Source organism: Tursiops truncatus, chromosome 2 (assembly GCF_011762595.2).
Source record: "Tursiops truncatus isolate mTurTru1 chromosome 2, mTurTru1.mat.Y, whole genome shotgun sequence".
Taxonomy (NCBI): domain Eukaryota; kingdom Metazoa; phylum Chordata; class Mammalia; order Artiodactyla; family Delphinidae; genus Tursiops; species Tursiops truncatus.
In genome coordinates this window covers 90,738,373-90,765,232 of record NC_047035.1, presented here as the reverse complement: position 1 = coordinate 90,765,232, position 26,860 = coordinate 90,738,373, and the positions used below count along the sequence as shown (strand labels likewise).

General features: G+C 40.6%; 1 protein-coding gene across 1 annotated transcript in view; it reads left to right on the top strand.

The window, feature by feature from the left end:
- Nucleotides 1–24,854, top strand: part of FBN1 (fibrillin 1) — a 253,616-nt gene extending 228,762 nt beyond the window's left edge. Inside the window, exons 61-66 of the mRNA XM_033851648.2 lie at nt 5,954–6,070; nt 6,335–6,463; nt 7,231–7,350; nt 18,861–19,092; nt 21,649–21,823; nt 23,559–24,854. Of these exons, the coding sequence (XP_033707539.1) occupies nt 5,954–6,070; nt 6,335–6,463; nt 7,231–7,350; nt 18,861–19,092; nt 21,649–21,823; nt 23,559–23,948 (1,163 nt within the window). The 3' untranslated portion in view covers nt 23,949–24,854. The remainder of the gene's footprint in view (nt 1–5,953; nt 6,071–6,334; nt 6,464–7,230; nt 7,351–18,860; nt 19,093–21,648; nt 21,824–23,558) is intronic.
- The last annotated feature ends 2,006 nt before the right edge of the window (nt 24,855–26,860 follow it).

Here is a 26,860-nt window from a genome sequence, read left to right as displayed (position 1 = left end):
TGTAAATATATATGCACCCAACATAGGAGCACCTCAGTATATAAGGCAAATACTTACAGCCATAAAAGGAGAAATTGACAGTAACACAATACTAGTGGGGGACTTTAACACCCCATTTTCATCAATGGAGAGAGAATCCAGACAGGAAATCAGTAAGAAAACATAGGTCTTAAATGACACATCAGACCAGATGGACTTAATTGATAGTTACAAAGCATTTCATCTGAAAGCAACGGAATACACATTCTTCTCAAGTGCACATGGAACATTCTCCAGGATAGATCACATGCTGGGCCACAAAGTGAGCCTTAGTAAATTTAAGAAAATTGAAATCATGTAAAACATCTTTTCCAACCACAACACTATGAGATTAGAAATCAACTAAAAGAATGTGGAGGCTAAACAATATGCTACTAGGGACTTTCCTGGTAGTCCAGTGGCTAAGCCTCTGCACTCCCAATGCAGGGGGCCCAGGTTCAATCCCTCCCTGGTCAGGGAACTAGATCCCACATGGTGCAACTAAAGATCCTGCATGCCACAACTGAAAGATCCCGCAAGTAGCAACAAAGATCCCATGTGCCACAACTAAGACGCGGCACACCCAAATAAATATTTAACAATATGCTACTGGGGCTTCCCTGGTGGCGCAGTGGTTGAGAATCTGCCTGCCAATGCAGGGGACACGGGTTCAAGCCCTGGTCTGGGAAGATCCCACATGCCGCGGAGCAACTGGGCCCGTGAGCCACAATTACTGAGCCTGCGCGTCTGGAGCCTGCGCGTTTGGAGCCTGTGCTCTGCAACGAGAGAGGCCGCGATAGTGAGAGGCCCCCGCTTGCCACAACTAGAGAAAGCCCTCGCACGGAAACGAAGACCCAACACAGCCATAAATAAATAGATAAAGCAAACTGTCAAATTTAAAAAAAAAAAAATATGCTACTGAAAAACCTATGGATCATTGAAGAAATCAAAGAGGAAATCAAAAAATACCTAGAGACGAATGAAAATGAAAATGAAAACACGACAGTCCAACACCTCTACGGGATGCAGCAAAAGCATTTCTACGAGGGAAGTTTATAGCAATACAGTCTTACCTCAGGAAACAAGAAAAATCTCAAGTAAACAACCTAACCTTACACCTAATGCAACTAGAGAAAGATGAACAAACAAAACCCAAAGTTAGTAGAAGGAAAGAAATCAAAAGATCAGAGCAGAAATTAATGAAATAGAGATGAAGAAACAATAGAAAAGATCAATGAAACTAAAAGCTGGTTCTTTGAAAAGATAAACAAAATTGATAAACCTTTAGCCAGACTCATCAAGAAAAAAAGGGAGAGGGCTCAAATCAATAAAATTAGAAATGAAAAAGGAGAAGTTACAACTGACACCACAGAAATACAAAGTATCATAAGAGACTGCTACAAGCAACTGTATGCCAATAAAATGGACAACCTAGAAGAAACAGACAAATTCTTAGAAAGGTACAATCTCTAAAGACAGAACCAGGAAGAAACAGAAAATATGAACAGACCAATCACAAGTACTGAAATTGAAACTGATTAAAAAAACCCCAACAAACAAAAGTTCAGGACCAAATGGCTTCACAGGCAAATTCTATCAAACATTTAGAGAAGAGTTAACACCTATCCTGAAACTGTTAGAAAAAAACTGCAGAGGAAGGAACACTCCCAAACTCATTCTATGAGGCCACCATCACCCTGGTACCAAAACCAGACAAAGATACCTCCAAAAAAGAAAATTACAGGCCAATATCACTGATGAACTTAGATGTAAACATCCTTGACAAAATACTAGCAAACCAAATCCAACAATACATTAAAAGGATCATACACCATGATCAAGTGGGATTTATCCCAGGGATGCAAGGATTTTTCAATATCTGCAAATCAATCAGTGTGATACACTACATCAACAAATTGAAAAATAAAAATCATATAATCATCTCAATAGATTTGCATAAAAATCTTTGGACAAAATTCAAAACCCATTTATGATTTAAAAAAAAAGAACTCTCCAGGAATTGGGCATAGAGGGAACATACCTCAACATAATAAAGCCCATATATGATGAACCTACAGCTAACATCATACTCAATGGTGAAAAGCTGAAAGCATTTCCTCTAAGATTAGGAACCAAACAAGAATGTCCACTCTCGCCACTTCTATTCAATATAGTTGTGGAAGTCCTAGCCATAACAATCAGAGAAAAAAAAGAAATAAAAGGAATCCAAATTGGAAAAGAAGTAAAACTGTCACTGTTTGCAGATGACATGATGCTATATATAGAAAATCCTAAAGATGCTTCCAGAAAACTACTAGAGCACATCAGTGAATTTGTTAATTTGCAGGATACAAAATTAATACACAGAAATCTGTTGCATTTCTATACATCAACAAAAGATCAGAAAGAGAAATGAAAGAAACAATCCCATTTATCATCGCATCAAAAAGAATAATACATCTAGGAATAAACCTACCTAAAGAGGCAAAAGAACCGTACTCCAAAAACTAAAAGACACTGATGAAAGAAATCAAAGATGACACACACAGATGGAAAGATATACCATGTTCTTGGATTGGAAGAATCAATATTGTCTAAATGACTGTACTACCCAAGGCAATCTACAGATTCATTGCAATCCCTATCAAATTACCAATGGCATTTTCCACAACTACAACAAAATATTTTAACATTTGTATGGAGACACAAAAGATCCCAAATAGACAAAGCAATCTTGAGAAAGAAAAACGGAGCTGGAGGTATCAGGAGGAATCAAGTATCGTCTCACTTCAGACTATACTACAATGCTACAGTCATCAAAACAGTATGGTACTGGCACAAAAACAGAACTATAGATCAATGGAACAGGATAGAAAGCCCAGAAATAAACCCATGCACTGATGGTCAATTAATCTATGATAAAAGAGGCAAGGCTATACAATGGAGAAAAGACAGTCTCTTCAATAAATGGTACCTGGAAAACTGGACAGCTACATGTAAAAGAATGAAATTAGAACAGTCTTGAACACCATACACAAAAATAAATTCAAAATGGATTAAACACCTAAATGTAAGACTTGATACCTTAAAACTCTTAAGGGAAACCATAGGCAGAACACTTTGACATAATTTTCAATCCATCTCCTAGAGTAATGGAAGTAAAAATAAACAAATGGGACCTAATTAAACTGAAAAGCTCTTGTACAGCAAAGGAAAAACCATAAACAAAATGAAAAGACAACACAGAATGGGAGAAAATATTTGCAAATGATGCAACCGACAGGGAATTAATCTCCAAAATCTACAAACACCTCATGCAGCTCTATATCAAACAAACAAACTACCCAATCAAAATATGGACAAAAGATCTAAATAGACATTTCTCCAAAGAGAAATGGAGAAATGTACCCCTTGGCCACACACATGGCCAAGAGGCACATGAAAAGATGCTCAACATCACTAATTATTAGAGAAATGCAAATCAAAACTACAGTGAGATATCATCTCACACCAGTCAGAATGGCCATCATCAAAAAGTCTACAAATAGTAAATGCTGGAGAGGGTGTGGAGAAAAGTAACCCTCCTACACTGTTGGTGGGAATGTAAATTGGTACAACCATTATGGAGAACAGTATGGAGGTTCCTTAAAAAACTAAAAATAGAGCTACCATATGATCCAGCGATCCCACTCCTGGGCATATATCTGGAGAAAACCATGGTTCAAAAGGATACATGCACCCCAATGTTCATTGCAACGCTGTTTACAATAGCCAAGACATGGAAACAACTAAATGTCCATCAACAGAGGAATGGATAAAGAAGATGTGGTACATATATACAATTGAATATTACTTAGCCATTAACAAGAATGAAATAATGCCATTTGCTGCAACATGGATAGACCTGGAGATTATCATACTAAGTGAAGTAAGTCAGACAGAAAAAGACAAATATTTCAATATGATCAATTGCTTATCAATATAAGCAATATGATATTGCTTATATGTGGAATCTAAAAAAAAACATACAAATGAACTTATTTACAAAACAGAAACAGACAAACTTAGAAAACAAACTTATGGTTACCAAAGGGGAAAGGTGGGTGGGAGGGACAAATTGGGAGTATGGGATTGATATTGGGAGTTTGGGATTGATATATATACACTACTGTATTTAAAATAGACAACCAACAAGGACTTACTCTATAGCACAGGGAACTCTGCTCAATATTCCACAATAACTTAAATGGGAAAAGAATCTGAAAAAGGATACATGTATATGTATAACTGAATCACTCTGCTGTACACCTGAAAGTAACACAACGTTGTTCATCAACTATACCCCAATATGAAATAAAAATTTTTTTTAAATCACTGAATTGTCCCCCTCACATGTTTGCAGGTAAGCTTCAGTAACCGTGTGATGGTGCTCTAGCAAGTCCCCTGGGGTCATAGAGAGGGGAGGCCACCTGCTGGCAGGAGACATACAGCTGCCAATCATGCAGAAACCAGAAAAGCAGAAACAGCAACTCCCCAGCAATGGAAAGAGCACAGGATTGGCTCCTTTTTAAGAGATGTCAGCACTGGGAGAAATATGGGCAGTTCTTTAGTTCAGGTCCACTCCAGATATTAGTCTAGCCAGGAACTGGCACTGATTTGCAGCTCCAAGTACAGCTCTGTATACAGTGATAAAAGAAGATCACAAGAAAGGGAGGGAGGCAGGCAGAGAGCCAGGCAGGAAGGAAGGTAGGCCGATAGATTTCTAAATTCTCTGCAGTTTTCTTTTTTTTTTAATTAAAATTCAACTAAAAGCTGGAACACACTTTGTATCTCTTAAAGGTTTAAAATAGCTATGGAGTTCAGAAAGAGCCAGAAGCTCTGGCAGTGAGGAAAGAGGCCTGGTCAAAGCGGAGGATTTTATTGAGAAGTGGAAAATAATGTTGGATAAATACCGTAGGCAGTCTTTAAAAAAACGCTATTGGCTTATCAGAATGATTTTTTTTTCTTTCCTTTGTTTCCTTCCTGATTACTCAATTTTGTTTTATCCAAAGGAGAATCTAAACAAAAAAGTTAGATTGGTTTGGTTTGACCTGGTTGACCAGCTCATTTGAGAAGATGAAAAACAGCAAACAGGAAAGAACCAAGCAGAGAAATTCATTTCCACCCTCAACATTTCTTTTTTTTAAATTAATTAATTAATTAATTAATTTTTTTTAATTAATTAATTTTTGGCTGTGTTGGGTCTTCATTGCTGCAGGCGGGCTTTCTCTAGTTGCGGCGAGCAGGGGCTACTCTTTGTTGCGGTGTGCAGGCTTCTCATTGTGGTGGCTTCTCTTGTTGTGAAGCACAGGCTCTAGGCACGCGGGCTTCAGTAGTTGTGGCTTGTGGGCTCAGTAGTTGTGGCTCACGGGCTTCAGTAGTTGTGGTACACAGGCTTAGTTGCTCCGTTGCATGTGGGATCTTCCCGGACCAGGGCTCAAACCCTGGTGTCCCAGTGTCCCCAGCACTGGCAGGCAGATTCTTAACCACTGTGCCACCATGGAAGCCCAACATTTCTTTTTATATTTTAACTTGAATAGATCTTTTCAGTGCTTTGGAAATTTTGAGAATCCTTAATCTTTTATTTCATTTTGTAATTCATTTAAATTTTATAATTTATTGGACATTTCTTTGCTGAGAAATTTCTGCATTCCTATAACTAAAGGGAATGGGTTTTTCTTGGATCCCCAAAGAAATGCATTTTTGGTCTGAACTGAAACCATGCTTTATCTTTCAAACCCTTATCTCCTGGGTTCCTCCTAGCCATTTGCTGTGGCTCTCTTCTGACCAGGTCATTTGCGATGTAGAAAAGAAAACTCAGAGCTGCTCCCTAGGGCAGCTTCTAGGTACCTGGGCTTCAGCTCAATTCCAATGCCCATCTTGCATTTTCTTATAGATCTTGATGAGTGTGCAACTAAGCAGCACAACTGCCAGTTCCTGTGTGTTAACACCATTGGCAGCTTCACATGTAAATGTCCTCCTGGATTTACCCAACACCATACTGCCTGCATTGGTAAGTGGGAGGGGAAAAATCCTATATGGAGTGCAACTATTCCTCTAAGGGATTGTTTTCGAGCACTTCTGCTGTTGGAATAAGAAGATAAAACTCAAAAAAATATGTGAGTACATGTATGCGTGTCTCTGTGTGTGTGCATGCGTGTATGTGAAAAGTTATTGGCCTTTTCTGAGCAAATCACCCTTCTTTCTTTCTTTTAAACAACACAAAGACAGCTTCGGGGAAGTTTCACCCTCTCCTTTCCCCCACTGCTTCTTACAGATAACAATGAATGCACCTCTGACATCAACCTGTGTGGGTCTAAGGGCATTTGCCAGAATACTCCTGGAAGCTTCACCTGTGAATGCCAGCGGGGATTCTCACTTGATCAGAGCGGTGCCAGCTGTGAAGGTGAGTGGAGCCCTTAGCTTGATCCAGCTGGTCGGTCCTTGTGGAGGTGGCCTATAACCACCTGCAGCATCATCCTCTATGAGACATCAGAACTGAGCACAGGGGAGATAGCCAGCTGAAGATGGGAAATGTTTTCTCTAGTTTGCACGGGTCCCATATCTTAGAGATCCATCTTCTGTCTCATGCTTGACTGTGTCCATAACACATGCTTCTCCTGAATATAACAAGACTTTTTCTGCTCAGTTGTTCATTTAGTCTAATAGGGAATGACCCAGTCAAGAAAAATAGCTAGATTCCTGAATTTGACTAATTTTCTAGTCACTGGATCCAGAGTCTTAGAAGGATTCCCTCAATGTGGATTAAATATATGAGGAATAGCTCTTCTGCTAGTATAGGATTAAATGTTTTACTTATATTTTTTAGGATTTTGTTTCTGGACTGACATTTTGGTTTCTAATTCTGGCACAAATAAGGAAATATAAGTAATTTACACGGCTGTCTCACAGTGCTCTTGTGCCTTGCATTAGTTTCTTCGTCATTTTTATTTGTGGACTTTACCAGGGACAGATGAATGGTTTTTTCCTTGGACTTATCAAAAGCTCCAGAGTAGATATTCTTGAAGTTTTTGGTGGTAGAATAAGTTTTTAAGGATCAGATTTCTTACTAAAATTGCCTTTCACTTTCATATGCTTATAAATGTTGCTTCAGAGAACACCTCTGAGACAAGCATTGATGTGACTTAAAGGCGACTCTGCCTTCCTTTTCAGATGTGGACGAGTGCGAAGGAAACCATCGCTGCCAGCATGGCTGCCAGAACATCATCGGCGGCTACAGGTGCAGCTGCCCCCAGGGCTATCTCCAGCACTACCAATGGAACCAGTGTGTCGGCAAGTAGTTTTCCCTTGTTCACAAGATGAATTGCTATCAGCTCCGATGAGTCAGAAAACTGCTTTCTTTCTAAAAACTTTCAACTTGTCATTGAAGCAACAAATACCATTTCAAACTGTCCGTACCTGTTGAATCCAGAAGGAAGTCACAGCCTTTGCAAAGTAGCAAACTAAGAAAAAAAAATAATAATGATAAAGGGTATTTTGAGGGCGTTTGAAATGAAATGTCCCCAGAATTCCTTGACTCCCAATATCCCCTTGCTCTCCTGCTTCATTGCTAGTCATCAGCCCACATGGAGTTCTCTTCACCTTAGAGGCCAACAAAATCCTGCTTCTGACTGTAGTTTATCAGCCAGCGAGAGGCTGTTATGAGCAACTTTTGGCCAGAAGACGCAGAAGTGGTTCCATTGAGTGCTATACATCTTTGGGGCAGAGTGCAAGCAGAAAACACAAAGTTTTTTTCAGGATTGCTAATTTGTTTTGAATAATAAGGGAGTCCCCTAGAATCTCCCATTAAATTGAAGCTGTCATTTTTGATTCCACAGTATCATAGGAAAATAACTCTCAATGCACATCAGAGAATCCCAACATTGCAAATTTAGAGGGACCCCAAGCCATCTAGCCCAAGCCCTTTGTTTTACTGATGAAGGCTTAGAAGCCCAGGAAGGAAAGGTAGTCTGTCCTTACCAGTTCTTTGGTGGCAGGACCAGAGCTAGAACCCAAGGCTCTTAACTTCATGTTTTAGGGCTGCCTTTCTAGCGTCACCTTCACTTGTTTGCTTGTTTTTTTCATTCAGCAAGTAGCACTGCAAGCTTTGTGCTCTGGTGACCTGTTTTGGCTGCTACTCTGTTGGCTACAGAGCCCTACTTAGCAAAAACAAAGGGCAACTGCCTTCTGGGTGGCTGCTCCACATTGCAACGCTTGACTTTACTCCAAATGAAGACACATTTGGTATGTGTTCATTTATCAAACGCGTGTCTCTCTCATCTGGTTTGATTCTTTACAAGATGCAGTTTTGCAGAGGTGAGTAGTCTTGGCTAAAATGACCACAGTGGTAGAGTTTAGGCTGCACAGCTTGCGGATTAGCTGTCTGGTTTTAATCAAAAGCCCTTTGTTATCAGCTCAGGAAGGTCTTGGATTTTAATCACCAGTTTCTGACATTGTTCACAGAACTTCCAGCATGAGCTTTGTTGATTCAATACCCAGCATATGAGCCTATCTGCCCTTATTACATAGGTCCCTTGAATGAAACTGGAGCTGTGGAGAAGAGTATAAAAGAGGTGAGGTCTGTCGCTGCTGGGCCTTAACCCTCCTCTTCCTACACTCAGTCCAGAAATAGTAGAGATAGCCAGGTCATGTCCTCGTTGCCTGGAGATTCTATTTTGGCCCCATGAAGATCATCTCCTGCCTGGGACTTGCAGAAGAATGAGTCTATTAGGAAGTGGGAAGAGAGGGGAGGATGAAGATGGCAGAATAGGAAGATGTGGAGCTCACCTCCCCCCCACAAACACATCAAAAATACGTCTACATGTGGAGCAACTCTCACGGAAAACCAACTGGAAACTGGCAGAAGACTTCTTATTCAACCAAAGTGGCAGGAAAGATCTCCATGAAGCTGGGTAGGGTGGAAAAAATAAAATAAAAAAGAAGGCATTGGGATGCGACTGGAACCCCGGGACGATCTGTGAAGGAGGGAAGGTCCACGTGGACAGCCCTCACCCTGAGGAGCTTCCTTGCCTGCTGGGAGGTCTGCTGGGACAGATGGAGGGAACTGGACTCTGCTTGTGAGGAGTGCACACGTGCCGGCTTGCTAGCAGTCAGGGTGGAGAGAGACCAGCGCTGCCAGCTGCCAGCTTGCCACACTTCTCAGTCTGAAACTCAGTGTGGGGCTGGGCTGCCAGTATAAGCAGCGACTAAGTGCTGAATCTCAGGCAGGGGAGGGTCTGGCCACGGTGGATTTTGTCAGCACACACACCAGGTGGTGCCACAGAAACACGTGGCTTGGGGGGACAGGCCCTGCAAAGGAGTATGCAGAGGTGGTTTCCTGGCAAGAGCACTCATCTCCACCCATTCCACCCCACAGCTTGGAGCTGGATCTGGGGTGGGCAGATCCTCAGAGTGGCCTGTCACAGAGGCAGTCCAGGTTCCACACAGTAGCACAACCACCTCGATTCCTGCAGCCACAGCACCCTGGCCTCCAGCAGCAGCCCACTCCACACCACAGCCTAGCACTAGGTCTGGGAGGAACACAACAGAAAGGGACACAACCTTGGGCTGCTTCTCAGCAGACCCATGGACACCCGCATGGGTGGCACTTAGGTTTGCTGTGACCACACGGGCCTTACTTGCTTCAGCAGTCACCTCCTTTGGGACAGAGCACACACTCAAGGGCAATGGAGCCTGACCAAACCTGACCCTCAGGGCTTCTACTCCAACAGCTGTGGAGCAGACACCACCCTGACAGGGCTGTGACAGCCACAGAGCAGAAAGGAGGCCCCACCCAACATCCAGTGCAGGCTATAGATGCACAACACCAATCACATCCTCTGTCTAAGGAAGAATGGCCAGCACACTCTGAGGAAAGACGTGGCTGGCATCCATACCATAAATAGCCTTCTCACCAAAAATACTGGAATCACACAGTCTACAAAGGGATGCTCCCACAGAAAACACCCCTTCAAGACCAGAGTAGATCACTTTCTCTGTCTCTATGAATTTAGGAGAAACAGTTAAGTAAAATGAAAAAGCATAGGAACTCTTCCCAGTTAAAAGAATAAGAGAAACCCCCTGAAAAAACAGATAATGAAATAGACCTCACCAGTCTATTAAACCCAAGTTCAAAAAGGAGGTAAGAAAAATGCTAAAGAATTAATAAAGATTATCAATAGAAATGAAGATTAAACAATGAACCAGAAACTATAAAGAGGAACCAGGCAAAATTAGACAACTCAACGGCTGAGATAAAAACCAATCTAGAAGCAATGAATAGCGCAGTAAATAACATAGAAGAACAAATAAGTGATCTGGAAGACAGAATAATGGAAATAACCCAATCACAACAGCAGACAGAAAGAAAAGTGAAAAAAATGAAAGCAACATATGGGGCCTATGAGATAATACAAAGTGTGCCAATCTACACATAGCAGGGGTTCCAGAAGGAGAAGAGAGAGGGAAGGGGATCTAAAGTGTATTTGAAGAAATTATGGCTGAAAACTTCCCAAACCTAAAGAAGAAAACAGATATCCAGGTACAGGAAGCACAAAGGGTCCCAAACAAGATGAAACTAAACAGACCCACACTAAGACATATCATAATTAAAATGGCAAGAGTTAAAGAGAGGATTCTAAAGGTAGCAAGAGAAAGATTCAGCTTATTTCTCTGCAGAAACTTTGCAGGCCAGAGGGAGTGTCATGATATAATCAAAGTCTTGAAAGGGAAAAACCTGCAACCTAAGATACTCTACACTTGGCAACATTATCATTTAGAATACAAGGAGAGAGAAAAAATTTCTCAGATAAACAAAAACTAAAAGAATTCAGCAATACTAAACCTACCTTAAAAGAAATATTGAGGGAATTCCCTGGTAGTCCAGTTATTGGACTCCACGCTTCCACTGCAGAGGGCATGAGTGTCATCCCTGGTCAGGGAACTAAGCTCCCGCATGCCATGTGGTGCAGCCAGGAAAAAAAAAAGAAATATTGAAAGGTCTTCTCTAAATAGAAAAGCAAGAATCTATAGGAAAGGGATAATCCCAATAGGAAAGGCAAATATATAAAAGGATTGAAGATCACTTAAGCCAGTACATAGATTAAAAAACAATCAAAAAATTGTTGTAAAGGTGATTATATCTACAATTAATAGCAAAAGCAAACATGAAGATGTAAAATAGGACATCAAAATCACAAAATTTGGAGGAGGGGACTAAAAAATTGTAGATTGTTTAGAATGTGTTTGCGCTTATATGACTATCAGTTTAAAGCAAGTAGATATAGATATGGGTCAACATACTTGAAAACCAGGGTAACCACAAATTAAAAACATAAAATAGATTCACAAAAACCAAAAAGAAGGAAACTCAAACGTGATATTTAAAAAACCATCAAACCACAAAAGGAAAAACAAAAAAGAAGACATGAACAAAGAAGAACTACAAAATCAACTGGAGAACAAGGTTTAAAATGACAATAAGTACATACCTCTCAATAATTACTTTAAATGTCAATGGACTAAATGCTCTGATCGAAAGACACAGTGGCAGATTGGATAAAAAACAAGAACCTAGGGCTTCCCTGGTGGCGCAGTGGTTGAGAGTCCACCTGCCAATGCAGGGGACACAGGTTCGTGCCCCGGTCTGGGAAGATCCCACATGCCGTGGAGCGGCTGGGCCCGTGAGCCGTGGCCACTGAGCCTGTGCGTCCAGAGCCTGTGCTCCGCAATGGGAGAGGCCACAACAGTGAGAGGCCCGCATACCACAAAAAAAAAAAAAACAAGAACCTATAATATGCAGCCTACAAGACACTCACTTCAGGGAGAAAGACACACAGATTGAAAGTGAGGGGATGGAAAAAGATATTTCATGCAAATGGAAATGACAAGAAAACAGGGGTAGGAATACTCATATCAGGCAAAATAGACTTTAAAACAAAGTCCATAAAGAAAAAGAAGGACATTATATAATGATAAAGGGATCACTACAAGAAGAGGATATTATGCTCAATAATACATGCACCCAATATAGGAGCACCTAAATATATAAGACAAATACTAACAGACATAAAGGGAGAAATTGACAGGAATACAATGATAGTAGGAGACTTACACCCTACTGACACCAATGGACAGATCTTCCTCAGTGAGGCAGCAGAGGTCCTAAATGACACAACAGACCAGTTGGACTTAATTGATATCTACAGGACACTACATCTAAAATAAAAACACCAGAATACACCTTCTTTTCAAACGCACGTGGAACATTCTCTAGGATAGACCACTTCCCAGGTTACAAAACAAGCATCAAGCACTTTAAGAGAATATAAATTATTTCAATCATCTTTTCTGACCACAACAGTATGAAACGAGAAATCAACCACAGAAAGAAAAATGGGGGAAAAAATGAACACATGGAGACTAAACAACATGCTACTAAAAAACCCAATGGGTTAACAATGAAATCAAAGAAGAAATCAGAAAATACCTCGAGACAAACAACAATGGAAACACAAACTTACACAATCTATGGAATGCAGCAAAAACAGTTTCAAGAGGGAAGTTCACAGCAATACAGGCCTTCCTCAAAAACAAGAAAAATCTCAAACAACCTAACCTACCACCTAAAAGAATTAGAAAAACAACAAGCAAAACCTAAAGTCAGCAGAAGGAAATAAGAAAGATCAGAGAGGGAATAGAGATTTTTTAAAAACCCAGAAAAGATCAATAAAACCAAGAACCAGTTTTTTGAAAAGATAACCCAAATTGACAAACGACTAGCCAGGCTCACCAAGAAGAAAAGAGAGGACCCAAAGAAACAAAATAAGAAATGAAAGAGGAGAAATAACAACTGATACCACAGAAATACAAAAAATCATAAGAGAATACTATGAACAGTTATATGCCAACAAATTGGACAACGCAGAAGAAATGGACAAGTTTTTAGAAACATACAGCCTGGCAAAACTGAATCAAGAAGAAACAGATAATTTGAACAGACCAGATAATTTGAACAGACCAATCACTAGAAGTAAAATAGAATCTGTAATGAAAAAAACTCCCTGCAAACAAAAGTCCAGAACCGGACTGCTTCACTGGGGAATTCTACCAAATATACAAAGAAGAACTTATACTAGCCTTCTCAAACTATTCCAAAAGATTTAAGAGGAGGTAACACTCCCAAAGTCATTATATGAAGCCACCATCACCCTGATGCCAAAACCAGACAAAGACACTACACAAAAAGAAAATTACAGGCCAGTATCTTTGATGAATATAGATGCAAAAATCCTCAATAAAATATTAGCAAACTGAATCCAACAATACATAAAAAGGATCATACACCATGATCAAGTTGGATTCATTCCTAGGTCACAAAGGTGGCTCACATGCAAAATCAATGTGTTACACCACATCAACAAAGGGAAAGACAAAAACCACATGATCATCTCAACAGATGCAGAAGAAGCATTTGATAAAATTCTACATCCATTCATGATAAAAACTCTCACCAAAGTGGGTATAGAGGGAACATATCCCAACATTATAAAAGCCATTATGACAAACCAACAGCCAATATAATGTTAAATGGTAAAAAGCTGAAAGCCTTCCCACTAAAATCTGGAAAAAGACAAGGATGCCCACTCTCTCACCATTTCTATTCAACATAGTATTGGAAATCCTAGCCACAGCAATCATAGAAGAAATAAAAGGTATCCAAATTGGAAGCAAAGAGGTAAAACTGTCACTATTTGCAGATGACATGATACTCTATATGGAGAACCCTAAAGACTCCAGACAAAAACTGTTGGAACTAATAAATGAATTCAGCAAGGTAGCAGGATACAAGATTAATATATAGAAATCTGTTCCATTTCCTTACACCAACAATATAAGTAAAAAAAAAAAAACCTGTTTAAAATCACATCAATAAAATGAAATACCTAGGAATAAACTTTACCAAGAAGTGAAAAACCTATATGCTGAAAACTATAAAACATTAATAAAGGATTAATAAAGGATGATTCAAAGAAATGGAAAGATATCTCATGCTCTTGGATTAGAAAAATTAATGTTGTTAAAATGGACATACTACCCAAAGCAATGTATAGATTTAATGTGATCCCTATCAAATTTCCTGTGACATTTTTCACAGAACTAGAAAAAAAATCCCAAAATTTATATGGAACCACCGAACACCCAGAATTTTCAAAGCAATTCCAAGGAAAAAGAACAAAGCTGCAGGCATAAACCTTCCAGAATTCAGACTACAATACAAAGCTGAAATAATCAAAACAGCACGGTACTGGCACAAAAACATACATATAGATCAGTGGAACAGATAGAGAGCCCAGAAATAAACCCACGCACCTACAGTCAATTAATCTGCAACAAAGGGAGCAAGAATATACAATGGAGAAAAGACAATCTCTTCAGCAAATGGTTCTGAGAAAGCTGGACAGCCACATGTAAATCAGTGAAGTTAGAACACTCCGTCACACCATATACAAAAATAAACTCAAGATGGTTTAAAGACCTAAACGTAAGACATGACACCATGAAATTCCTAGAAGAGAACATAGGCAAAACATTCTTGGACATAAATCGTAGCAATATTTTCTTAGATCAGTCTCCCAAAGCAAAAGAAATAAAAGCAAAAGTAAATAAATGGTATCTAATCAAACTTAAAAGCTTTTGTACAGCAAAGGAAACCATCAACAAAATGAAAAGACAACTTATGGAATGGGAGAAAATATTTGCAAATGATGAAACCGACAAGGGGTTAATATCCAAAATACACAAACAGCTCATACAACTCAGTATCAAAAAAACAAACAACCCAATCAAAAAGTGGACAGAAGACCTAAATAGTCATTTCTCCAAAGAAGACAAACAGATGACCAATCAGCACATGAAAAGAGGCTCAACATTGTTAATTATTAAAGAAATGCAAATCAATACCACTATGAGGTATCATCACCTTACACTGGTCAGAATGACTATCATCAAAAAATATACTATCTCCAAAAAAGTCTACTATCATCAAAAAGTCTACATCTGGAGAATGTGTGGAGAAAAGGGAACCCTCCTGCACTGTTGGTAGGAATGTAAATTGGTGTAGCCACTATGGAGAACAGTGTGGAGGTTATTTAATAAACTCAAAATAGAGCTACCATATAGTCCAGCAATCCCACTCCTGGGCATATATCCCCAAAAGATGAAAACTCTAATTCAGAAGGATACATATGCACCCCAGTGTTCATAACAGCACTATTTACAATAGCCCAAATGTGGAAACAACCCAAGTGCCCATCAACAGATGATTGGTTTAGGAAGATACACACACACACACACACACACACAAACACACACACAATGGAATATTACTGAGCCATAAAAAATGAAATATTGCCATTTGCAGCAACATGGATGGACCTATATAATATATATGTGAATCACTTTGCTGTACACGTGAAACTAACACTATTGGAAATCAACTATATTTCGGTTTTTAAAAAGTGGGAAGAGGTTTGGGGGTTTTGATGCCCAGAAGATACCAGTTCAAACTGGTCTCATATTTCTTGGGAATTATACTTACCCAGAATGAGCACTGCATTGCCTTGGGCCAGAATCGCTTCCCCAGAGCCATGCAGAGCAGATCTCTTGGACCAGCCCTCCCTGGATCCTTGCTCCTAGGCAGCCAGAAGTTCCCTCTTGGAAGATGGATGGGTTTATAGGGTAAAGGGCCACGGATATCATTGCTTTCTAGAAAATATCAAACTTGCAGCTTGAAGTTGGAGCTGACCCATCATGACCTATAGGAAATTAGTAAAGGAAAGGCTGTTCTACATTTGGAGTTCTCCCAGTGGCTCTCCCTTAACACCACAGCTAAGACACACTATGCGAGCCTGATGCTGGAAACTTTGAGTTTAGAGGACAGAGTAAGTAGGTTTCCATCTGCTTTTAAGAAGTGTCTTTCAGAGACTCTAATGCTATTTCATTCAAATTAGAATTGTCTCTTTTTATGAAAAGAGCAAAACCCTCACCAATTTAAGTAACAACTGAAAGAATAAAACAAAGATTTGGGCGTGTAGAAAAATTCCTTGTGGAGCCATTTGCTCCAGGGTGCACACACAGGATGAAAAAGGTCAGGAAAAGTGCAAAACATGTTAAACAAATCATGGTATTTGTATATTGATAGAAAGGGTGAGTGCACAAACAGATTGCTTTCAAGCTGTAAACATTGAACATTTGCCAATTTCTTATCTTAATCCGTGCTCCACTCTACCCCATCTCTCCAACCCAGATAAGCAAGTTTAATTTCAACTTATTAGATTCTCAGGGAGGAAAAAATGTAAAATAAAGTAGAAAAGAATGTGAAAAGGGGACAGGGAGAGTTCTTGACAGGAATAGATACTCCAAGTTAAAAAGAGAGATACTCAAATTTAGAAAGAACCTTAGCAATGATCTAGTCTGATCTGTTTCCTAACATATCAATCCCTCTCCAACCTAGAAAGGTTCTCACCTTCTCCCAAGACAGCCCAATCTATGCATAGAAAACTTTAATTTTTAGAAAGATCTTTTTCATAAAGGATGAAGCTCTTCTCCCACTAACTCCTAACCACTGGTCCTGTTTCTGCTCCTTGGAACAAAACAGAATAAATCTAAGCTCTGTATTAACAGGTTTTCCCCACATATACCCATGCCTTACCTTAGAGGTTTTATCAGCCAGAGTCCCAGCAGGTAACAGATGGCTGAGCCCAACCAAAAGCTCAGGATACAGGAGAGGAGCTTGTGGATGCTCCATTCCGATCAGCCTTGTAGAGCCGAGGGCAGGCGAGAAGTCTGGAGGTGGATAAGCGAGGCAAGGAGAAGACATTCAGCCCAGAGATATTCCCTTCACCAAAGCAACTACCCTCGGTTCTTCATTCATCCTGGATGCCCATGGTCTCCATTAGTTTCTATCACACAGCTCACCTCTAATTTAAAATAAGGGGAAAAAGAACACAGATGATGGCATATTGAATCATTTTGTTTTAGGAACCTTAGAACCTAAGTGACCTTGGGTGGGTACTTGACAGTCCTTGGATATAAAGGATCTCAAACAGATGCATAGCTAGGCACTGAGCCATAGTAGGCAGCTCAACCAATAGCTTTCTTATTGTATATCTACTCCTTCTTCTCTCTGTAACTACATACAGGCAAGAAGTGGGGGGGGGGGGGGGGGGCAGGTCGAGAAAGGAAGGGGGAGGAAGAGAAGGAAGAGAGGAAGGAAGGGTGGAAGGCAATCTGAATTGTGTGTGTGTGTGTATGTATATATATCCAAGTATCCCGCCCTCACTGTTTTTACCCACCTGTTCTCCTAATTTAAAAAAAAAAGGTATTTCCTTAGAAACAATTTTGTTCTTGAAAAATGAATCTACCTCAGCCAATGACAAAGTAAAAGAGAAAGGACCAGTTTAAATGTGGGTGAGTCTTTTGAGAGACACTGTGATATGAAGGAAAGCACGTGACTTTTGTAGTCAGACAGACCTGGGTGTGCATCTCTGCCCTGCGGCTGCTGCTGGGAGATCTTGGTGGGGCTTTCTGAGTCTTGCTTTCTTCACCTGGAAAATAGGGATTTTAATACCTACCTCTGTGACTGTTAGGCAGGTTAAGTAGATGGAGTGAAGTACCTAGTATCCCAACTGTCATACAGTAGGCATCTAATAAGTTTTCGTTGCCTTTCTCCTCCTCTCTTCCATTGGAATTAGGTATTTGCTAAGTGAGGAGAAGGTCAGTCACATGCATTCATATGAACATATGCCTGAAAATGGGCTCAAGCAGTTAAGAAATGTCTTACCAGCAAACATCCGTGCTGCCCTACAAAGGCAGGTCTACAAAAATATATTGGAAATTTCAAAAAAGTATACATCAGACATGATGAGAAACTTGAGGGGTTTCTTCCCTTTGAATTGATTTGTTAAAGTTAGATTTCTTTTTCCTACTTATTGCCATCAGACTTGGCCGGTCCCTATCTGTAGCTAGTTCTGCAGCATCTGTGTCTCTTGTAGGTTTTCCCCAATTATTGCCTGTGAAGTCTGCACTGAATCTGTTCCAGCCATACTTAGCTTTAGACATGGCCCAGACTCTGGGCAGGAGGTGGTTTGGATAAAGGGGCCCATTCAGAGGTGGGAGCAGACATACCAGAAGACACTACTCATCCCCAGGGCAAGCACCTGGAGGCTTTTATGGACTTTTGAAAATGAAGTCCTAGTGGGCCGACACTTCCTGCAGGGTGTCAGCCCTTGCCAGCCCTACTCATCCTGAAAAAGGAAGACTGAGAAAGCAGCCTCCAGGAATATGGTTCATCTCTGCTGTGGAGATAATCATCCTATTAGTGGGCACTTGTGAAGCAAAGGTGCAAAGAACTGATTCCTGCCCTCCCACCCTGAACCCTGAACCTTAGCCAGGAACCATCCCCACGTTCTACACGGGATGCTCCCGTAGAGCAGCACATACAAGTATTGGCTTCAGATGAGAACTGGAGTCTGCTGGTCCTCAGAATGCCACTCCCTAATGTATTCTGCCTGGTGCACTTGACCTCAGAAACCACGTTCGCTCACCATATGGCAAGAGACCACACCTGTTTCCACATCTTTCTCGCTCGTTCCCTTTCCCACCGCAGCCACCTCTGCCTGTGTTACCTTCCCAAGAGCCTAGGGGAGGGCCAGCTGGCCGGCAGCAAGTGGCCTGATCCAGACACCTCCATAGCAACCTCTGGCTGGTATCACATATGCGGTGTCTTCTGGTTTTTTCTGCAGATGAAAATGAATGCCTCAGTGCTCACATTTGCGGAGGAGCCTCCTGCCACAACACACTGGGGAGCTACAAGTGCATGTGTCCTGCTGGCTTCCAGTACGAACAGTTCAGTGGTGGGTGCCAAGACATCAACGAATGTGGCTCTTCTCAGGCCCCCTGCAGTTACGGCTGTTCCAATACCGAGGGCGGCTACCTCTGTGCCTGTCCACCTGGCTACTTCCGAATAGGCCAAGGGTAAGCACTGCTAGCCATGGTCGTGGTTGGAGGCTTTCTCATTCATAACATAATTAAGTATATTTAATTCAAAATGACCTGTCCTAGTAGAGTAGAACCATACTTTTTATGATTCTTGAGTTAATTCCAATTAGTGCTGCAAAGGTTTTAGGTTATTTTATTTGAAAGGGGACATCTAGGTTTCTGGAAATTCATAGAATGTCAAACAAAATAATGAAATGACATTGTAAATACCTCGCTCTATGGCTTACCTGTCTCATTCTCTTGATCTTCACATCTTGTTGGAAAGCGATTCATCTCTCAGGAAATACAGGGGCTGCGACCCGTGACAGAACTGGACTCAGGCTGCACTTTGCTGATGCAGCCTTCTCCTGGGGCAAGCAGGATTCTGTCTCGACTTAAAATGCCTTCTCATCCAGCTCCTGTTAGGATAAACCAAAAAGATACCTTTTGTGGAGTCCTTTACAGTTTTAAAGTGTATTTTACATTTCAGACTTAAATGTACATTCAAAATTGCCAAAAGAGCATTAAATATAAGAGTTAAGAGAATTACTGTATTTTCCAGGTAGAATACTTCACCACATTGTACGTGTGAGAGCTGGGGCAGGAAAGATGCGTTTTTATTCTACTCAGTAATTTAAGAGTTAGTGTTAAGTTTTCAAAGTTTCGGTCTTCTTCCCCACTGAATTCATCTGGACTTGGTTGTCTCGGTTCTGGCTACTCTGTGTAGGAGCTCAAATTTTAACTTTTTAATTAGGAACACAGACATTAAATATACATACACATATATATACACACCAACACACACACTTATATATACTCCCCCACACACACAAAGTCACATATTCCACAACACACACTTACGTGTATATATCCAATTGTTAATTTTGTGTTCTTTGATTTCTTGACACACAAACATCAAGTGATTCATTTTGGGGTGTGTAGAAGGTAAAAGAATGTTTCATGGGAAGCACACAGAATGCCAGCAATAGGACTCAAATTTCCAGATGTTTGTGTCTGGCTCTCAGTAGACTCATTCTTTATAAGTTTAATGCCAGAACGATTTTCCCAGCAAAAACTGTGACACTCCAAACTGGCTTCTGGCCAGTGGGACTTTATAGTCACACTTCTTGTAAGTGGTGTTCCAGGGATATGAAAATACTGGAAGGGAGTTCTCAGAAAGGAGCCAAAAGCCTGTGAATTTGGGGTTTGCCTTCCAATAATTTAATCATTATGTGAATGCACACACATACAGGATGAGCATTTATCATTTCGTCCATTTTATTGTTCCTGCACATTTCATGGTGCAAGATTAAAGGACAAGGAAATGTGTCGGGCTCAGCAGGATTACCGAAAGTATTAGAAACCTGGAAATTGCTGCAAAATACAAAGTTTCTTCTTATTGGCATTATATTTTGAATCTTAAAGGCATAAAGGAACATGGGTTATAAAGAATAGATCAACTAATACAGAAAGAGAAAACGGTATTTGTTCTACATTATGGACCCAGTAGTGGACCCAGCAGTAGAGATCTACCCATTTATAACAGTTTGGGCTCCTCCGTGAGTCACTAGGGTGGACCCTACCCCAATGCAAAGATTCTTTTAGGATCATTCAAATATTTCAACACATTTTGAAAGAGGAGCCTGGTAAATACATTCCAAGTGGCCTATGAAATAGTAAAGCAGAATAACAAAACAAGGTACTTGTGAAACATGCAAGCCTCCCTCCATAACTTGGCTTTAAAAACTGAAAGGCAAAGAAAAACAGCTGAACTAGTTTTCTCTTGGGCATGGGTTTGTTTATCCAGCCTCACATGAGTCAGAGCCAGTGGACCTAGTGGTTTTGAATGATTTGAAGCAATTTCCCACAGTTGGGCAAGCTTTGATACATGTATTTTATACATTGCATACCCTCAATTTATATCTAAATCAACCTCAGGTGTCACCTAGCCCTTTCTTCTTATCTCCAGGAGGAGCTTCAGCCAAAGTGAGAGGTCTGATAAGTGAGAGGATAAGTGAGAGGAGAGACTGCTCAGAAGCTGGAGTGGTGAAGGCTGGTGACAGCGGTGGTGGTGGAAGTGGAGGTGGCAGTGATAGTATCAGTTAAGCAGCAAGAGGGCAAGGAACGGAACAGTGATGTCTCATCCCTTTCTCACTCAGGTGGAGCCTGTTTCATAAAAAGAAGGCATTTTTATTGAACCTCCCGAGTCACATGGTCTCCCTCATCCTCTGTTCTTCTCTTGTTTCCACTCCCCGTTTCCTCCCCAGCAGTACAGCAAAACACCTGCCACATTTCATTTGGGAAGTGAAGGGACAAATAAATATGCAAAACGGGGCCTTGAGAAACAGTAAAAAGAAATCAAGTCAACCCAGGGAACTGAGAATTTGAGGCAAAACACCGAGGGCTTCAGTGTTGTTCTCAGAACCGCCGATCATCCAGTGGACAAATAATCAAGGACTGAATGTCACTAGGGAGGGGTCCAGGCTTTACCAGAACTCTCCCTCCTCCATCTCCCAATTCTAACGAAAAACATCTGTTTCCCTTCCACCATAGGCACTGTGTTTCTGGAATGGGCATGGGCCGAGGAAACCCAGAGCCACCTGTCAGTGGTGAAATGGATGACAATTCCCTCTCCCCAGAGGCGTGTTATGAGTGTAAGATCAACGGCTACCCCAAACGGGGCAGGAAGCGGAGAAGCGCAAATGAAACAGAGGCCTCCAACATTGAGGTAGGTCAGAAGGTGGTTTCTCCTGATGTCTCCTATTGCAGAAAGGTCCTCCAGATTCCTATGGTTTCCTCCAAGGGTGCCCCAAAGTGGGAAAAATCTCCCTGAGGAGAAAATCCAGACATTCCCTGAGCTCTAGGCTGTATTTTACAAGGGTCTGTGGGGCTCTCTGGAGTTTCTTGCTGCTTTTAGGGAGTGGCCGTTCGAAGGTTTTCACATACTTGCTCATTTCCTCTGTCTCGCCGAAAAGAAAGTCAAACACCCACCCAAAGTCTGCTGAAAGGACAAGGTCTGAGATCCAGGACAGCAAGTGGGCAGAATAGTGAAGTGACATAGTTCTCCCTACACAGGGATGACAAGTTCTGAAAGCTAGAGACTCCTCTACTGAAAACAGCCATGTGGAGTGTGAGGGAACTTGGATTCTAGACAAAAACAACATGGAGCTCAAGCAGCCTGGTTTTCTTTGCCTACGGCTGCTGCAGCCTTTCCGTCAACTCAGAAATGCAGATACTCACCCAGACCTCTGGCTGCAGGCCCGGAGAATCCAGCACATGTGGTCCCAGAGAGGCAAGCAAGAAGCCAGTGAAAAGCATTGAATATTAGCAGATCATCAGAGCCAGGAAGTAGGTTCATAGGTGTGTCTTTCGGTGGGGATGGTTTTGCGTCACTGAATCAAATTGAAATAAACTGGTTCTTTCTTAGCATCAGTGCTGCAACGCATCTGCTGTGGTTTGGGAAATGACGGACTTGAGGATATGGGGAGGGGGAAGGGTAAGCTGTGACAAAGTGAGAGAGTGGCATGGACATATATACACTGCCAAACGTAAAACAGATAGCTAGTGGGAAGCAGCCGCATAGCACAGAGAGATCAGCTCGGTGGTTTGTGACCACCTAGAGGGGTGGGATAGGGAGGGTGGGAGAGAGGGAGATGCAAGAGGGAAGAGATATGGGAACGTGTATATGTATAACTGATTCACTTTGTTATAAAGCAGAAACTAACACACCATTGTAAAGCAATTATACTCCAATAAAGATGTTAAAAAAAAAAAGCAAGCAGATCATGTGCAGATATCCAAGAAGAAAAAAAAAAAAAAAAACTCGAGTGTACATCTGAATCATCTGGAAGGCTTGTTAAAATGGATTTCTGGGGCTTCCCTGGTGGCGCAGTGGTTGAGAGTCCGCCTGCCAATGAAGGAGACACGGGTTCGTGTCCCGGTCCGGGAAGATCCCACATAACGCGGAGCGGCTAGGCCCGTGAGCCATGGCAGCTGAGCCTGCGCGTCCGGAGCCTGTGCTCCGCAACGGGAGAGGCCACAAGAGTGAGAGGCCCGCGTACCGCGCAAAAAAAAAAAAAAAGAAAAGAAAACGGATTTCTGGAAAACATCCGAAGGGTTTCTGATTCACTAGGTCTCAGGTGACACCAAGAGCTTGCATTTCTAACAGATGCCCAGGTGATACTGATGCTGTTGGTAGGGGACCGTACTTTGAGACCCACTGCAATAGAAGGCCGCCAAATACAAGTGATTTCAACTTTCTCCTTGACATGTTTATTTTTTAATATTATAAAAATGTGCCAATTTAACATTTGTGGTTTAAGCAGTATTTTATGAATACTCACTTTCAATATAGTATATACATCATGAGAAGAAAGTTGTGTTAGTGTGAGATTTGAGTCACTTTTTCTTTAGTAAGTGGCATATTTACCTTTTATTTAACACATTGCCATATGTCTTTCCAGGATCAGCCTGAGATAGAAGCCAATGTGAGTCTTGCAAGCTGGGATGTTGAGAAGACAGCCGTGTTTGCTTTCAATATTTCCCACATCAATAACAAGGTCCGAATCCTAGAACTCCTTCCAGCCCTTACGACTCTGACGAATCACAACAGATACTTGATTGAATCTGGAAATGAAAACGGCTTCTTTAAAATCAACCAAAAGGAAGGGATCAGCTACCTCCACTTCACAAAGAAGAAGCCAGTGGTTGGAACCTATTCATTACAAATCAGTAGTAGTCCACTTTATAAAAAGAAAGAACTTAATCAGCTAGAAGATAAATATGACAAAGACTACCTCAGTGGTGAACTGGGTGATAATCTGAAGATGAAAATTCAGATTTTGCTTCATTAATTCACCATCCAGAGACCAAATAATTAAAAAACAAAGATAGATAGGTAGAACTGAATTTTTCCCCCAATCAGAATCTTCATATTATAGGTACAGTCTTTCACCACGTAAATTGCTATAAATAAGCACTATTCTTGTATTACAAAAGCAAGGTACAGGTGACTACCCTAGTTCAAAACAACCACTTTCTCAGGCTTCTCATGTATGTAGCTAAGCTACCTTGTCATATGTGTTTATTTTTGAAAACTGGGACATGTATTTCCACTGGGGGTTGGCCATTCATGCTGACGTGCCATCCTTCTAGCAGACGTACAGGAATGTGCTTTCAATTTATGGACTGTTCTATTTTTTCAAATTGTAAAACTTTGCTTCTCCAAATACAAGTATTAGGTTGGCCATTTATAATATCTATTTGGTGCTAGTAAATTCTCAAACTAGATTTATAAATGCACTGTAATATTTACACAACTTAGAAACCAAATTACAAGTATTCAGTTCAAATACTTCATTAATTTCAATCAACCAAAGTTAGTCCAGTAGCTTATCTCAGTTATGAGTATAATACATTACATGTAAATTAAGTGTGTGTATACTGTAATCGTGCTATTTTTTATCATTGAAACATTTATAAACTAGAATAATAATGCCCTTAATGTGAGGGTTTGTAATGGTGCTTATTAAGACCAAAGACTTGTTAAATGTATACACCAAGTGGTAATGAAATTTCTGTGACTGGCCCACGCATGCATGGAGGTCTGGGAGGACCAGGAAACAGCCTCAGCAGCCAGAGGATCACCAGTGCATCCTTCATCACACCTGTGCAATATGCCAAGATTACCCTCGGCCATTCCTGTCAACAAGGGGTCCATGTCATAAATGACACAATAAAACAGTCTCTTTTTTAGTGTACCCCTTGGCTTTGTGTTCTTGCATGGATGTGGGATTGGAGGGGCCATTCTGGAGACTAAATAAAGTCTCCTGAAATTAAACTATCCTGGATCTGTTAGTTACAGCATCTAAAGGTGCCAAATATATAACCACTAGAAGAAAATTTAACATATTTGAGTCAGTCCTTTGTTTTATTCATTCAAGACAGCGGAGTTATTTCTCACCAACAAGATACTTAAGACTGCAACATTATTTCTAAAACGTGACCTAATTAATCCTGTGACTTTTAAACTACTAGATTTCAGTACTTAAAAACATCAAGTTCATTGTCTTAGAGCACATGCGTTCCATTATAAAAATTTATCATGCCCCCTCCCCTCAAATATACACAGCACTGGCAAGCTTAGGCGTTCCATCCTTTTTTTCTCCCCTAAACATCTGTTGTTAGTCAGTGCTAGCCTAATTACAAAGGGATAATCCCAAATTGAATCCAATTGAATGCTATAACTCTTGTTTTCTGAATGTCATAATTTGAAAATGCTGTTTTATTTTAAGAGCAATATTGAATATTTAACAGTTAAGCTTGTTCAATTGATAATGAATTTTTAAAAGCCCTTAGGGCACTTAAGGCTAGTGAAAATAAAAGTGAAATGAGGTTGCCGCATGGAGAAGAAACCATACAGTACACAGAATAGTCCTCTCAAAAATCTTCAAAGGGCTTCCCTGGTGGCGCAGTGGTTGAGAGTCTGCCTGCCAATGCAGGGTACACGGGTTCGTACCCCGGTCCGGGAAGATCCCACATGCCGCGGAGCGGCTGGGCCCGTGAGCCATGGCCGCTGAGCCTGCGCGTTCCGAGCCTGTGCTCCGCAATGGGAGAGGCCGCAACGGTGAGAGGCTCACGTACAGAAAAAAAATATTCAGAAAACTAGGCTAATGAAGATGGAGTAGGTATATTCTAGAAGACAAAACCAGGGTCAGTTGGTGTAAAGCTCAGTTTAGCACTTAACCTTCCTAATTGTCAAGCTACCCATTGAGAGAATGTGTTTCCTTGCAATGTGGTGAGCTCCCTTGTCACTAGAGTGTTTCAGTCTAGGCAGCCAGTGGACAAGGATGCTTTCTTCCACTAACAGGCCATGAACATCTCAAAGTATTTTTTTTTAATTTATTATTTTGCCATCCAAAAACTTTTCATCTCTATTGAGCATCAGTTATGAGCGAGTCGAATGACTAGTTTGGAAGGGATTTGTACCTTGGTTAGGAAGTTAAAATGACTCAAAATTTCCTTTTATCTCTGCGCCTGTGGTTCTCTGATGGAGGTGTACTAAAATTGTTAGAGAAGAATATATAGCATATAGTAAACAACAGCTTGCAAATGGAAAATGTCTTTGATAATTTAACCTGAACTGCATTATATTCAATAATGGATTTTCTTTATAACAACAGAACAAAATAGAGTTGGCACAGAGTAGATCACTTTGATACTTTTAATAGTCTCAGTGTGGATTTTATTTATTTAAGAGCCAACAATTCTCAACAGCATATTTTCCGTGTTTCTGACTGTAACAAAACATTTTCCTCACTGTTCCATTGTAAATATTCCTCTTGCCGGAACTTTTTTTTAATTCTGAGATTTAAACCTGTTCCTTTCAATTGTCTGTGACCTTTTGATTTTACTTTCAATGGTTGAAGAATTTGGTTTTATAAATCTCAGAAGCTTGAAAAGTCTTGTCTCTACCCCTCAAGCCCATTTCACTTGCCAATAATCATTTTGTAAGTAGGGTTGAAATGAACTCAGCTGGCCTTATGAAATGTTTAAACTTGCACAAACAACGACATTTTTGTTCAACAAATAGCACTTCATTCAGCCAAAATTGCTTTGGACATTGCCATTACAAATACTGTTCAACTTCAGAAATCATGTTTGTAAATTAGATAAGCCAAAATAAAGGACAGTTAGGTTGATATTATATTAGCATACTTAAAAATTACATACCTGTAAATTGTTAGTTTTTCTTTAAAAGTCAGCT